Source organism: Emys orbicularis, chromosome 1 (genome assembly GCF_028017835.1).
Source record: "Emys orbicularis isolate rEmyOrb1 chromosome 1, rEmyOrb1.hap1, whole genome shotgun sequence".
NCBI classification, from domain to species: Eukaryota; Metazoa; Chordata; order Testudines; family Emydidae; genus Emys; species Emys orbicularis.
In genome coordinates this window covers 3,809,858-3,825,432 of record NC_088683.1, presented here as the reverse complement: position 1 = coordinate 3,825,432, position 15,575 = coordinate 3,809,858, and the positions used below count along the sequence as shown (strand labels likewise).

General features: G+C 55.3%; 1 protein-coding gene across 1 annotated transcript in view; it reads left to right on the top strand.

The window, feature by feature from the left end:
* Positions 1–15,575, top strand: part of SND1 (staphylococcal nuclease and tudor domain containing 1) — a 434,812-nt gene that overhangs the window by 159,814 nt on the left and 259,423 nt on the right. The window contains exon 12 of the mRNA XM_065422299.1: positions 14,912–15,012. Coding sequence (XP_065278371.1) covers positions 14,912–15,012 — 101 coding nt within the window. The remainder of the gene's footprint in view (positions 1–14,911; positions 15,013–15,575) is intronic.

Below are 15,575 nucleotides of genomic sequence, written 5' to 3'. Positions count from 1 at the left end.
GCACCAGTGCAAGCTGCCCTTCAGTGGTGCAGAGCATCTATGCCAGGATCTGTGCTGGTGCAAAACCCCCTTGTGTCTGGATGTGTACCTCAAATGTGTTGACAGCCTCCCCCACTTCCAATAGGCCCATGCTAGTAACCGGGGCAGCGCTAGTGTGGGGCAGCTGCTGGTGGGGTTACCCCAGTAATACAGATCGCGTAATTCATATCAACATCCAGACGTGGTGGGGAGATGGGCTCTTATTCAAACCCTTCTGAGATGTCAGATAAACCTGGGAGCCATCTTGTCTCTGCTAACTTTAGGTGAATAGTTTTAGGAACAAACAATACAGGAGGATGTAAGTGAGTGAATGGAAAGGGAGAAGGTGGCAAGCCAGGCAGGAGGTCTCCAGCCCCATCTAGATTAAGACTGTTTGTGGAGGACTGAAATGGCTTGAGGTATGGGGTGAGAAGGAAATCTGGGGGTATCCCCCCCCCCAAATCAGTGATCAGAAACATGGAACTACTCCCTCCTCTTCTCCTCCCCTCCCCCTTTGCATCCATTTTCTTCCTGCAGATGTTTTCTCCAATGGAACGGCCAGCACTCGGCTTTGTACATTGCAGTGCTGATTTCTCAGAGCTCTAACCAAGACCCTGGCTTAGCAAGGTCAGTTATATCCTGGGGCATCACTGAGGCTCTGCTCATGCATAGCTCCTCTGCTCTGCCAGGCTGTACTGTCAGCTTCACCCCAGAGAGCTTGGGAGTCCATCGGGACTGAAGCTAAACTGAGGAAATGATACTACACACACAGCCCCTAGACTCCCAGTCATTAGTACCCCTGGTTTTGCAGAGGTTTGGGATGTTCCTTGAGACGTTCATAAAATTCAGGGCATTTACAGTTCTTTGGTATACCCTGTGTGATTGGCTTTCCTCACATCCCATTTTAGGGGAGCAATCAAAGATGCAAAAGGTATTTGGCTTGGCTCTTCTGTTTCGTGAGGTTTATCACTGACTCCACGCATGCAGCCACCAAAGGGACCACTAGTCAGTCTCTCCAGAGGTCGTGCACGCTAGAGGTGAACGGGGTTAATGGCCAGCTGTAGGAAATTGAAAGCAGAATGAGTAGGACTCCGGTGGCGATCTCCAAATGAGACTATTAATGTGCAAAAACACAGGCACAAGGGTGGAACAAAGAGCAACAGTCCTTGGAACGGGGGCAGTTTCTCTGGAAATAGGATGTTAAAGTGGGGCTGGAGACAGATTGTGTGCCTGCACCTCCAGCAGCACTCTGTAAGGTGTAAAAGAGATACAGGAAACAAATGAAGAACAAAGACACTGAGACTTCTGTGACCATCTCCTGCTGTCTCTGTAGCACTGGTGCTGACAGGTGGCTCATGAATCTTGAAATCTCATTTCAAGCCTGTGCATTATCATCGTTCTGCAACACTGCTTTGCAATGAGGCAGCTTTTGGATGCCGTGTCATGGCCTGGCGTCTCACCACGTTTGGCGCTGCAGAGTTACGAAGGAGCTGTTTGTCCCACTGGGCAGCGTTAGGAAAATGGTAAACCTTGCCCCAGCCCTGCCCTCCTTCCCCTGGAAATGAGTGTGTTAGTGAGAAACCCCTAGTGCTGTCAGTGAAGAGCTAGTTGATGGTGACTGATCAGCGCTGGTGGTCAATCCAAAGCAATGGAAGAAGGGGAGTGGCCCAGGTGTTTGTACTCAGGTGAGACAGGTGTAGGGTAACCAGACTTTCCCCAAAGGAAACCCGGGCACCTTCCTGGATGGCAGGGGTGCAGGGCAGAAGAGAGCGCAGAGGTTGCAGCTTTCCTAGTGACCGAGAAGGATGGCCCCATAACTTTGCCCAGCTGGCGGAGGAAGGACTGCGGTGTGGGAAGCAGGAGGCTGAGCGCCCCGGACTTGGCATGCCAGCGTAGCAGCCAAACCGAACAGGACCGCTGTGCAGCAGAGAGCCAGGGCGGGGAGCCAGCTGGGGAGTTGGCTCTACGTACATGCTCATGGCTGCTGCAGCAGCCTGCTCCTGCGTCCCTGGCCCCCCACCCCAGGCTCCTCGAGGCTTCCCTGCATCCTCTGCAGGCAGCCGTCCCAAGGGCGGGGGAGGCAGCTGTTCCCCCATTTGAAACTGAAGAGACAGGCGGTTTCTGGGCAATTGACGGGTGAATGGCGTGTGGGTGCCAGGATGGGCTGTTCGGAGCGTGAAGCTTGGAGTTCTAATCTAGTTCAATTAAATTAATCTGCCAGAACAAGCGGGGGGGAGGGGTTCAGGGGTGCTCCGGGGGAGGGGCTGTCACAGCCGCTAGCGTCTGCAGCAGGACACCTTTGTTCAGTGCTGTAATGCCTGTCCTGTGAGTGGGAGGGAAGGGCACAGCCTCCCCCGTACCACTGACGGCTCTGAGAGGCCCCCCCACCCCTCTCCCCCGGCCTTGGGGAAGGTGGCTGCAGGGACGGCCACAGGCAGCGCCTAGTACTGCATGCAGGGCGATGGCAAAGCAGGAGCTGTCTGGGGAGGGACGGGTTGGCTGGATGCCCCCCCGGACCCAATCAGACCATGCCAGGCCGGTGAAGGCGGGCCAGAGGGCCGGCTTGCTCTGCAGGCCGAGGCCCAGATGGCGGGTGGATTGAAACGCAAGAACGGCCATATTGGGTCAAACCAAAGGTTCATCTAGCCTTGCAGAGGAAACTTGTTAAATGAGATTGCCCCCGACACTAGGAACATAGAAATTGCCAGGCTGAGGGGTCCATCTAACCTGGTCTCCAGCAGCAGCAGCCAGGACCAGCTGCTTCATAGGAAATCGCTGCGCTGGGCAGCTGTGGGGTAAAGCACATTGTCAGGTCGGAAACTCGCTAACCCTGAGCAGAGCCCACTTCCCAAACCTGGGCAACTCGGGGAGGGCGTTTGAGCATTCAGCTGCAGCACCGGGCATCCTACGCTAAAGGGGCGGGCTCTCCAAGTACTCGCATGCCCCTGGCACCCGTCCCCTCGGCTGGGGCGCGTATGGGGCAAAGCCGGGCACATCACTGAGCTTCATTTAACGCCAGCTCAAGTTTGCACCCCCATGCTGGAAAAACTAGATCTAGGGCAAGGACTGTGCTGCTTCCCTGGCCAGCCTCCTGGAGAGCAGGTTGAGCTGGGGCGCCGGCAGGGAGCCCAGCCTTTTCCCGTTGTGCTTCCCAGCTGCTCTGGGGAGGACAGCCTCCACTTGCTGGGGAGGGAAGGGGTGAGATTGGGGCCCAGAGACCCAGTGGCAGGAAAGTGATGTCCCCTGGTCTGGAGGCTGTGTGGCCTGGTGGTGAAGTGTGGGACCCCCCACTCCTTTGTCCGGCTTCGATCTCTAGGCAATCTGTGTGCGAGACACTGGGCGGGCTGGCGAGCAGCTGCTGGGGATGTGGGCGGCAGTGGAGCCGCTCAGCTTGCAGGGGTGGTCTTGGGCAGCCAGTCTCCTCTCAGAGCATGGCTGCTGATCACGGGCAGTCCTTTCGACTGTTGTGGGTGGAAGGGCTTCTGGCAACCCCTGTGCAGGCAGACTGCCTCTCCTGGTTGCTGTGGCTAGGCTGCCGCTGGTGTCGCGGCCACGTTGGTGCCGGATGCTGGTGACATAGCTGAGGTGGAAACTATAAGCAGGGCCGGCTCCAGGCACCAGCTTACCAAGCAGGTGCTTGGGGCGGCCACTTCGGAGAGGGGCGGCACGTCCAGCTGTTCGGCGGCAATTCGGCGGACGGTCCCTCACTCCTGCTCCGAGCGAAGGACCTCCCGCCGAATTGCCGCTGCAGATCGCGAGCGCGGCTCTTTTTTGTTTGTTTGTTTGGCTGCTTGGGGCGGCCAAAACCCTGGAGCCGGCCCTGACTATAAGCCCAATACAGGCAGGCAGAATCTTCCCTTCCCCTTGTCCTGCCAAGCCGCTGATCTCTGTGCTTGGCACGTGGCTGTGCCAAAGAAGCGCTGAGCAATGCTTAGGGGGCTGGCCCCAGAAAGACCCTTCTCCAGAGGAGGGCTGCCCAGCTGTTCTGCTTGGTGCCTCCTGCAGCGTGCGCGAGCTACGTGGCATGCGTCCTTGGGGTGCTAAGGATTCTCTGCGCAGCGAGCGGCAGGGCATCTCTGAGCCACGGTCAAAAGAGCCAGGCTCGTGCTGAAAGTGGCTGTGTACATGGTGCGGCTTGGGCTGGAGCTTGGGCTCTGAAGTCCACCCCCGCCCTAGGCTTCAGCTCCAGCCCAAGACCCAACATCTACACAGCTGTTTTCAGCACGGCATTGCAAGCCCATGTCCGGCGACCGCCGCGAGCTGTGCAGATGGACCCTAAGTGGCCCCAAGCAGCTAGTTCTGAGCTTACGGAAGGTGGTTACCTTCCTCGTGGGCAGGAAGGCTGGAGCGGCATTAGCGTTTGGCAGAGCCAAGCCGAGCTCCCCTCTGCCTGTCCCTGTCTCAGCTGCCCTTTGAGCAGTGAGGTTAGTCAGGCTCTGCAGATGTGCAGGAAGGGGGAGTTGGAGAGGTGAGTGGGGGTGAGGGAGGCATGGCTGGAGTGCAGGTGGTGTCTTTACTGTGGTAACCCCAGGGAGCATCTCTCCAAGAAGCGCCGGAGGCAGGAGGTAATGGGTTTGTCACACTGCACGGAAGGAGCCTGGGGGAAACCGTGTTGAAACCTCCTGCTCCAAGCTGTTTTGGTTGGTCCCGTCCTCATCCTTTGCCTCCTGGAACCATCTTGCTGCCGTAGCTGTATGTCTCTAAGAATGGTGCATGCTGAGTGTGCCAGCTGGGTAGGGTGCCAGACTGTGACCCAGGCCACCCGGGTTCTGTTCCCGCTTCTGCCGTTGACTCTGGGCGAGTCTGTTCCCCTCTGCATGCCTGCTTCCCCGCCTGTGAAACAGGGATGGCCATTCTCATGCAGAGATCCAGGAAGGCCGAGTCCCTGTACAGAAGCCCAGTATTAGGAGCAATACTGAGAATGGGCCAGAACTGCTCTCTCGGCTTATGGGAAGAGCCCTGGTGCCTAATGCAGCTACCACAGAAAGAGACCAGGTCGCTGCCTCGTATATTACACAGCCCTGCGAGATGAAACCGGCCAAGGAACAGAGGGAAATCCTTAATTCTCTCCGTTCTGGGGAGAGCAGAGCAGAGAGACGTGGCCTGCAGTGTCAGCCTGGCGCCGCTCCCCGGATGGCTCCTAAGCGGCTATTTCCTTACCTGTTCATAGAGAGACCAGGAGCTCTAGTCATGATGAATAAGCTTCACCTGAGCTGCGTTGTGATGCAGAGAATCTGTTCTAATGGAGCCTTGGCTCTGGGCTGTCCTGCCTTTCCCCAGGGCCGTAGGCAGCACCGCCCATCTGCTCAGCCCCAGCCGCTCTCCCTTCACCACCGGGCAGTTCTGCTCAGGCACTCTCCCCAGCAGCTCGGTCCCTGCCCCTCACCCTCGGCTGCTGGTCCCAGCTCCTAGGAGGAGAGGATGGTGTCTTCTAAATTAAATATCCCAGCTTGGCTTGAGTTCTTGGTGAGCTCCACATTTCTCCAGCCTCTAAGGCACAAGCCTCAGTGACTTTGCTGAGTCCGGGGCCGAGAGAGAAGCCCGTGTTCGCAGTGGGGGTGCGTGGGCTTGTAAGCAAGGAAACAGCACTGGGGCGGGGAGGGAGGGGGCTGTGATGCAGGATGGCTGGGTGGGAGGAGGTGCAGATGGCAGGGGGTGGGTAGGCGGCTGGCACACCAGACCGGCTCCTCTGTAATTACTGACGGTAGTGCCTGTAGACAGTGAGTCGTCCTCTCCTCCTCAAACTTCCAATAACTATTCATTCTTTCCGTTGAAAATGCTAGTCTGAGGGGAGAGATGTCCCTCTGAGAGCTGGGGCTCTCTTCTCTGCTGCAGGGCCCAGCGGCCTCTCCGGTGTGTCTGCCCGTGCCATGGGTGAGCCCCAGCCCGGCCCCGTGGGTCAGCCTGCTGGTGGTACATTGTCACTCCTCCCTGGAAAGTGTTGGTCTTCCCTCCTCAGTCAGATCCATCTTGGGGGTAGGGAGCGTAGACCCCGGCCCTGGGGCTCCCTCCGTTTCCCCAGCCAGCTCCAAACTGAAACCCCCTCCAGCCACACCCCCTGGCTCCTCCCCCAGCCTTTGTCCAGTTTCCCGGGCAGAAGGTGTCACCTGGCCCCAACCCCCTCCTGGCTCAGGTTACATGCTCAGGTATCGTCCCTCAAGTGAAGTCACCCCCTGATATCCCATCACCAATGCAGACAGTACCTGCAAAACTCCCCCGCAACATCCCCAGGTCGATCCTCCCCACTCCCTACTCCATCACACCTCCTGCCAGTGGTTGGGCTGTGCTCCGACAGCCGCATTGCTGAACTGGGGATGGCCACGGTGGAGCCTGGGATGGGAGAGGTTGCTCACACAGAGTGGGGATGCTGCAGCCTTGGCAGGCCTGGTAACACACAACCCATCTGTGTGGGGAGGGGGCTGCCTCTATTCCGCACTCAGCCCGAGCTGCCTTGGAAACGGGAGCAGCTCCCAAAGGCTCTGTGACCCCAGCTGGTGAACTACGGCCGCATGTTAATTAGCTTGGCTTGTCCTTATGGGGGCCCAGCCAGAGCCAGCCATTGAACAGGACACGTGCCCCCTCCCTTGGTAACAGTGGGTTAGCAAGACCCTTTAATTTAATTCAGTGGCTCGGGTCCCCTGCCAGAAATTATTTATGTAAACTTCTTGGTGCATTATTTCTCCCCCCCGTCCTTGTAAAAAGCTGATGGGATGGAGCATGCTGCAGAGGCTGGAGGACATGGCTCCCCTCCTCCAGTCCGTGCTGACTTTTCCTCCTCCCGCAGAGTGCAGGGAGCTCATTAATCAGGACCACAAATTCCCTTTGTCGGGGGGAGGGTCTGTTTTTTTTGTAATAATCCCAGTAGAGTGCTTGGGCACCAGGCAAGGGAGGGTGACACTGAGCAGGCGGGCTGTACAAAGGCAAACCGATCTCTGTGTAGTGCCATTCTTCTCGGGGCTGGATCTCCTCCAGGGAGGAGAACTGCCCGAGTGATTTAATTCACACTGACTGCAGCTGACCTTGGAAACTTGCCGGTAGACGACTGCTATCGACACTGGCTGTAGAGTGGAGCGAGTCCAGGGCTGGTGGGTGGGGTGGGTGGGATGGATCTGGGGCGGGGGAGGAGTGGGATGGTAAATGGATGCCTTGGTGTGACCACCGGCTCTGTTAGCAGGGAGCCTTGTGTGTGGTGTGGGGGAGAGCGGCGCATGACCAGGCCACAGGCCAAGTGCGTGGAGCTGACGGGTCACTCCTTGAACTGGCCATGACGTGGTGGTGAATGCACATTCAGGTCCTGGGAAGTGAGCTGGGAACACTTGTGTGCGAAGACTTTCCCTTGCTTCGAAGGACACGGATTGCGCACGGCGTCTCCCCCTCTGGATTCTGTTTGATCCTTCTGCTTTAAGTGCCGTGTGCATAGGCCCAAGCGCGCTGCGGGGGAGCTGGCCACACGCCGGTGCTCGGACTGACAAGCACATCGGCCTTTGTTTCCATGAAGTTTCTCCCCATCAGATATTTAGCAAAGTGCAGGTCTGCTGGGTGACGGTAACGGCCACTTATGGGAATGCTTTGGGTCAGATGGAGCCAGCTGACAGCCTCCTGTGCTCGGGCTGCCGCAGGCCTTCCTCCTAACGTCGCGCTCAGCCCCTTCCTGACGCTACTGTACCATCACCGCATTGCATGGCTGGCTCAGGAGGGCAGGTGCCTTGGTGACTTGGCTCGCTGGGATTCATGGGACCTGCCTCTGACAGCCATCTGGAAAATGGGGATAATATCACAGGAAGTGAAGTTAAACTCAACACTGGTGTGTTGCAAAGATAAACGAATGGGGTGCTCAGAGGCTGTGGCGAGTGGGGGAGGCTATCTAAGCACCTAGGGAGTCAGGCCCCTGCTTTGAACTGCAGATGGGTGTGTCCACAGTGGATCGTATTCCCCTCTTACATCGCTTGGTTTGGCTTGTGAGCGCTTCAGGGCAGAGGCCATGTCCTTGCTGTAACTGTCCTTTATAGGATACTACTAATGATCTGGTGGGTCCTTTAAATGCAGCCTGATGAGAACTGTGAAGGCAGGAATCCTCCCTGCCCGAGCACTTCTGCGCCTCTCTCAAGCTGGCGATCCATTGACGAGACTGGAACGTGGCTGAAGTTGACGCTAAGCTGGGAGGAGTGGTAGATACGCTGGAGGACAGGGATAGGATACAGAGGGACCTAGACAAATTAGAGGATTGGGCCAAAAGAAACCTGATGAGGTTCAACAAGGACAAGTGCAGAGTCCTGCACTTAGGACGGAAGAATCCCATTCACTGCTACAGACTAGGGACTGAGTGGCTAGGCAGCAGTTCTGCAGAAAAGGACCTGGGGTTACGGTGGACGAGAAGCTGGATATGAGTCGACAGTGTGCCCTTGTTGCCAAGAAGGCTAATGGGATTTTGGGCTGTATAAGTAGGGGCATTGGCTTTCTCAGTAACAGGTGCTACAAACCACAGGGCCCACGGTGTCTCTCGCAGTCCAGCACCACTAGCAGTCTCTGCTTTAGAGAGGCCTTGGGTAGCCAGCAGGCTGCATGGGGCTGACGTGTTGGTGGAACTGCGTGGGGAATTCAGGGCTTGGGGGACTGTTGGGCAGGATTGAGGGACATCTGCAAAACTGGGGGGTGCATAGGGCTGGACTAGCAGGGGGGCGGCAGGTTGGGATTGAGGGGCACTGGCAGGGCTGGGATAGCTGGGGTGCTGTGGGTCAGGATCAGATGGGATTGAGTGGTAACCTGGCTATACGCCGGTTGTCCAATGGGGTCCCTTGAGGACTGGGTGTGAATGAGAACAGGGCAGACGCTGAGGTCTGAGATACAGGTTTGTGTTCCCTTGATGTCGTTTGCCTGGGTGCCAAGAAGTGACAATTCCCAGTGGTGAGAGAATGAAGGCAGATCTATGGCCTGGCTGTGGGGAACTAACAGGAACGGGACCAAATTGCTAATTACCCTTAGGGTTTAATTTCTGGTTTGTAGCTGCCTCCTGCTGCTGTAACGTTGCTGGCTGCTGTTCTTGGAACCCCTTTGGGGTTCTTTGATACATCTCTTCAGAATGCAATGTTATGGTATGTTCAATAATAGCATAATAGGCGCGTTCCTAGCACCTTTCCTCTCCGGAGCTCGGTGCATTGGAAACACGAACCCGTAGTGCCCCGGGGAGGTAGGGAAATACGATCCTGTAATCTCCGTTTCTGTCAGAGCGGCTGAGTGGTGGTCAGCACCCACTGCTCCCAGTGATGGCGGGCCACTGAAAATCAGACCTTCAGTGCTTTCCCAAAGGCCACGCTGCAAGTCGCTGACTGCCAAGAATGCGATCCCAGCTCTCCTGACTGCTAAACCCAGGCTCTGTCTACTAGAGCAGTGGTTCTCAAGCAGGGGGACGTGTACCCCTAGGGGTTCGCAGAGCTCTTCCAGGGGTATGTCAGCTCGGCTAGAGATTTGCCTAGTTTTACAACAGGCTACAGAAAAAGCACTAGCGAAGTCCGTACCAACTAAAATTTCATACAGACAATGACTTGTTTATACTGCTCTACATACTAAACACTGAAATGTAGGTACAGTATTTATATTCCAATTGATTTGTTTTATAGTTCTATGGTAAAGAGGAGAAAGTCAGCAATTGTTCAGTACTAATGTGCTCGGACACTTCTGTATTTTTAGGTCTGATTTTGTCAGCAAGTAGTTTTTAAGTGAGGTGTAACTTGGGGTATGCCGGACAAATCCGCCTCCTGAAAGGGGAACGGTCTGGAAAGTTGGAGAGCCGCTGTGCTAAACCACACACTGGGTCTTGCCCATGTTTGTTTCTCAGCTGTGCTGGTCACGCCATGCTGCAGTTCTCCCCCGCCCTGATGCTATGGCAGTGGCATAGCCGTTGCTGCTTCAAGTAGTGTCCCTAGGGTACTCTACTGGAGGGCGGTAGGCACGCCTACCGGGGAGCTCCCTAGGCACACGCACCTCGAAGAACCATCGGTACTGCACAAGGTGAGTAACTTCTTGTTGCTTTGGGTGCTGTTGGGTCAGTGGGGTAGAACATTTCACCCGTCACCAAGAGTGCTCCATGACTTGTTGGCCTGTCACGTCAGCCTCCTTAATATTGGCTGTGTGGTGTTTGCAGACACTGGCCCTTGGGTCCTTTCAGACATGCCAAACCCGAGGGAAAAACGCAGAAATTGGGCCTGTTTTTGGCCTAATTGACTTGAGTTGCTTGTTTTGCTAGTTTTTGGCTTGTAGCTTCTTTGTTTTGATAGCTCCCGGCAAGCAGGGGCAAGGGAGAGTCAGGGGTGCACAGTGGGCCCACCACAGGTCCAGACTGCATGCCGGTGGATCTAGTCACATAGAGTGTGGGGGTTCTTAAGGACTGGCTTGTTTTGAAATGGGATTAGCTTGTTTTTTGGCTTATTGTGAAAGTCGGGGTGCTTATTTACCGCATGAAAGTTGGCAACGGTAGGTCCTTTCCACCTTTGGTCTCAATGCTTTGGCTGCATTTTGTAGCGGGTGAGTAAAGTGGGAATTAGATTGTCACATCCCTGCCTCTGAAAGTGGCACCAGGAAGGAAGCATTGTCAGCCTGGATGCGAACTGTTTTGAGGCCTGTCAGATTGAATGTGTAGGGAATTTGTGGGGTGTTTTGTCCGGGGGGAGTGGATTTTGCTAAGAGAAGCGAAGGATTTAACCACGCTGGCGTAGTACAGACTGGTGGCATGTCGGCTTTGCCAGGGCACCTGAACCTACTGTCCAGGGCAGATGCCACTATTCATGCCACCTTGTTGTGATACTTTGCATGTCTAGTGAACCTCAGTCCACAACTCAGCCACCATACTCCTTCCCCCCATTTTGGATTTGAATCCGCATCTTGAGGTGTGAAATGCAACGACCCTTTGTGCTGCTGACCACCTTACCCTGGTACGTACACAGCACCCCATGCGTGGCCGTGGCCGTGTGCTGGAGCATGCATGGGAGATGAGCATGTCTTTGAGTCAGCTCTTGGGTCAGCTGCCTGTCCCCATCTTTAGCCAAAAGCTATTGCCTGCTTCTGGTCAAGGTGTCTCCGAAATGCGCTGCTCCTTGCTGCTGAGAGAAACCCTGGGCGAGTTTGAATTTCCTAATTTCCCTTTCCAAATAATTATTCCTCTCCCCTCTCCCCACAGAGTTATGACAGTAGTTTCACCAGAAGGAATTACTTTAACCTCCCCCCTTAATTGGCTCTTCCCTGACAGAGTTCCCTCTTGTTGCTTCCCAGACATGATTAGCTCCGTTGTACGAGCGAGTGAGCCGATGGCAGGAGGCTTTGAGTGAGTCGTACCTTTTTGCATTTTTATGCTCCTTTTAAACGCAAGGCTTGTAAAGAGCCGACAGTTGAAAGGGCTTTCAAGACACTCTTGTAACATTGATGAACTTGACGCCTGTCTGTCTCCTGCTCCCTTTTGACTTGATCAGTCGAGGCTGAAAGCGGAACGAAGGTGCTAGCTCGAAGTCCAAGGTGTAAAAGGGAGGAAAAAACCCTACCTGGAAAAAAAAAGTGATGTATAAAAGATTCCTCCTGCTGGCTGGCTGCAGAGCACAGCTGAGCTGCGGAAGCAGCACTCAGAAATCTCCTTGGTGGGAGCACTCACTTTGTATCTCGGTTGGGTGGGCGGGGTGAGTAGCAAGGCTTTGGGAGAAGAGCTGTGCGCTCCATGAAGTCCACTAGAGACTCGGCTACTGCTGATCATCTTTGTGTGCAAGGTGCTCAGCTGCTGCAGTGAGGGAACCCTAGGGCAGAGAGATGGCTTAGCCATGTGGGCGTATGAGACACTTGGAGCTCCATGGGTTGGTGACCTACCAAGGGAGACCTCGTGCTGGGCCCTGTCAGTGCCTGTCTCCCCTCTTTTGCTGCCTGATTACTTCTAAGCAGGGGAGAGTCACCCTCCCTTCCTCCCTAAAACCAGCTGCTTCTATCTTCCCTCCCAAGAAACCAATCCTGGGAAAGCACGCCTTGGAGCGCGATCTGCCAGGCCCCACACCCAGCAGGGGACGAAACACAGGCCAGGATCCCACCGCTGCCTCTTGATTACATTTAGGGGGCTGCCAGCTGAGAGCTGCTGCCTCTTTCCGAGGGAGCCACGGCCCACCCTGTTTAAAGCTGGGTGGGCTGGAGCCCATCGACAGGCAAGGCGGGTTGCAGTGTGTGAGGAGGGGCCACATCCCGCTGAGGAGGTTGCAGCGATTCTGCCTTGGGCTGTGAAAGGCCTGGGTCTCAGGTCCGCTCTAGGGCCTTGTCTGCTTGGGAATATCTGGCTCTCCCCTGGGGGAGTAGCGCTGGTGCAGACTGTGTGGGCACTCACCAATGGCATGGCTGTGCCATTCACACCACAGTTGCTGCCTTTGATACTGGAAAATGATGGGTCTGAACTCTGCTAGCAGGAGAGAGTCCCACAGTAGCTGGGAAATCCAAGCCCCTCCAAGTCTGGCAAGGCAGATTACTTGATGCTGACACCCTCTCCCATCTCCATCCCCCAATTACTGGAATAACCTCGGCTTTATCTGGATTAAGGGGCAGTTAAAATGTTGGGAAGTAAGTTTTTGGAGTAAGCAAAGCAGCCGGATTAAGTTGGATTTACATAGAAATGTAGCTGTTGGCATGAATTAGGTAACAGGCTTTGTTCAAACACTTCAGCCCTTCAGTTGAAATTCCCCTAGCCCCTCTTGTGCTGCCCTTTCTATTGCAGTTGGGAATTGCTGTTCAAACTCACCAGTACTGGATTGGACGCCTGTACCACTGCATCGTGCAGAGCTAGCTAACGAGTCGGAATTCTGTTGCATTTGTTTGAAAATTGATGGCCAAGCTGACCAAAAGGAGCCCATTTAACTTAACACCGTAGAGCTTCTGTTCCCCCGTCTTATCAGACAGTGCCAAGGGGGCATTCAGCACCACTGAAAGGAGGTCAGTTCAAAACGGAAAATAACACTTTGTCATACGTACGTTTGGCTTGTGGAACTCCCTGCTCTGCTACAGGAAGTTAAATCCAAGAAGTTAGCAAGGTTCAAAGGCGGTTTGGATAGTATCTGGATAACAACATCCAGAGTTGTTCTAGCCAAAGCTGTAAAGAGAGTTTGGGAAGGGGGAGAGCCCCTGTTCCAGGGTTCAAACCAATCTCTGGGATGAGACCTTCATGGGGAGGGCAGATTATCCCCCGTCTGTCCCCCACTGGGCTTGCCCCGTTCTCTGGGTGTCAGTGACAGGATGCAGGACTAGATGGGCTTCTGGGGTCTGATCCATCTGGCAATTCCCATGGAACGGGGCCCGCTTTTCAGAAAGTGCCGAGCACGGCCCCTGGGAAGAGCAGGCTCCTTCAGTGCATCCAAGTCGGGCAGCCAAGGCCAAGAGTCACTCTTGGAAATGTAGCCGCCTAAACTCTGCACTCAGGATCTCCCACCCGGTCCTTCCACTTGGGCTTTCCTCCCTGTACAAATCCACCTGAGCGGATTTCCTCAGCTGCGGCTCCTCCACACTGGTGCATCATCTGTAGCCTTCTTGAAAGGGAACAGAGAGAGAACGTGACTATCTGAGCTCTTTACCATGAACAGCGGCATCCCTGGGAATTTTATGCAGGGGCGACTTTGATTGTAGGGAGGGCGAATGGGGCAGGAACAGCTCCCCCTGCCCTGGCCACAGGAGCCTCTGGAGGGTAAAACTGGTCTCTGTGCAGAGAGCTGGCACAGGAGTGAGTGCTGCTTCAGCCCAGAGGGGTTTGTATCGTGCAGTCACTAGGTGGTGATGGCCAGGAGCTTCGATCCTGGGAAGCCAAAGCTGGCCATCTGGGCCTGTCTGTACTGGGAGACTACAGGTGGAGGTGTGTCCCTGTCAAAGTCAATGTTGTCGCTGACACTGCAGGGCCAGGGTTTTCACCCACGGTATGTGTTAACAGCCAACACGATTCAAAGCCCAGTGTAGATAGGGCAAGTTGTAGGTCACACAGCTCGACTGGTCAAGGTGGACCCTGGCGGGGAGCCTAGACTACAAACTACCACTCGCTGTGTCTGCACCAGGATTGTAGCAACCACGTTTTACAAACGCCCTTGTCTAGTGTGGACAAACACTAGCCAGCTAACTCCAGATGCACGGGTCTGAAGTGGTTTGGGAGCTGAATGCTAATGACAGTACGATACTGTCCAAGGTGGATGCTGATTTATATATTTAATTGGTATCCAAAGGGGTGTTTGGGGTTTTCCCAAACAATGATTTGTAGCTGGTTCTCAACACCCCACTGATCAGCAACGTGCCACCATCTCTGCCAGCTGCCCGCCTGTGTTAATGACCTCTGCGATTGGCAGCAGCAGGACTAAGAGCTCTATCGAGTTTGTGTAACATTATAGGCATGGCCTTGTCCTGGGCAAACCTTGGTTGTCCATTCGGTCTCCATGTTGTGTTGTGCTGTGCTGCTGCTGGCGCCCTGCTGCGTCTCGTGTGCGTTTGGGAGCGAGAAGCAGTGAAGTGTGCTCAGTCCTGCTCTCTCAGCCCAAATGCTGGAGCTGCGCTTTCCTCCCCGAGCCAAGGGCTGCAGTAGTTCAGTTCTGTGCAGCTTGTTAAACCTGGAAGGCTCCTGGTGTACATGTTCTCTGCTATTGTCTCCTGCTGGCCTGTCAGATGTTACACTTGTAACTCACCACCCTGGCTAGCGTTAGCTGGGAAGTGCATGCTTTGATCGGACGGGGTATTTGGGAGCTTGTAGTTGGTTCTGGGTGTGGGCAGGGGGCTGGGGAAGGTCGCATTCAGAGAGCCCCTGAGCAGCATGGGTGCAGAGGCCCCTTCACCCTGGGCTCGGTCTGTCGTTACCATGTGCTCTGGTGGTTTATGAAGTCTCAGACCTGGCTGCCTTCTCTTGCAGGTGAACGTCACTGTGGACTACATCAGACCTGCCAGCACCGCCACGGAGACTGTGCCTGCCTTCTCAGAGCGAACCTGTGCGACTGTTGCCATTGGAGGCATGTGAGTATCAACCTACGCAGGCTGGGAACCCCGGGCTGGCTAGCTCTGAGGATGAGCACAGAGTTAACCGCATTCCAGCCACAGCTGAGTGTGGTGATCATACCTGGCACTCTCGCTGATACCACCTTGGCCTCGGTGTCTCCGTTTAATGCGCAGGGCACCACAACGAGGGTTTTACAGCAAGTCTGTCATAGATCCCAAGGCCAGGTGAGACGGTCGGGATCGCCTACTCCAGTGGGTCTCAAACTTCATTGCACTGCGACCCCGACCCCGGTGCCCTGTGCTCTGTGTGACGCAGGCCAGAGAACTGCCCCATCTCCTTTGCGTTTGTGGTTTTCGCTTTGTGCTGCAGACGGCACCAAGTGCTGCTGCTTGGAGGCTTCAGCGTGGAAGCCCAAGTCTACATGACAAGTGTGTGTCCACGCCCCTGAGCAACGCAGTTCTACCACCTAACCCCCGCCGTAAACGCAGGTGAGCCCGAAGTCCTTGCGGCTTTTGGCCTTTCTGCAGCTATTGTCTCTCGGGGGCAATAGCCCTCATTGGACTAGGCCCCGTCACCCTCG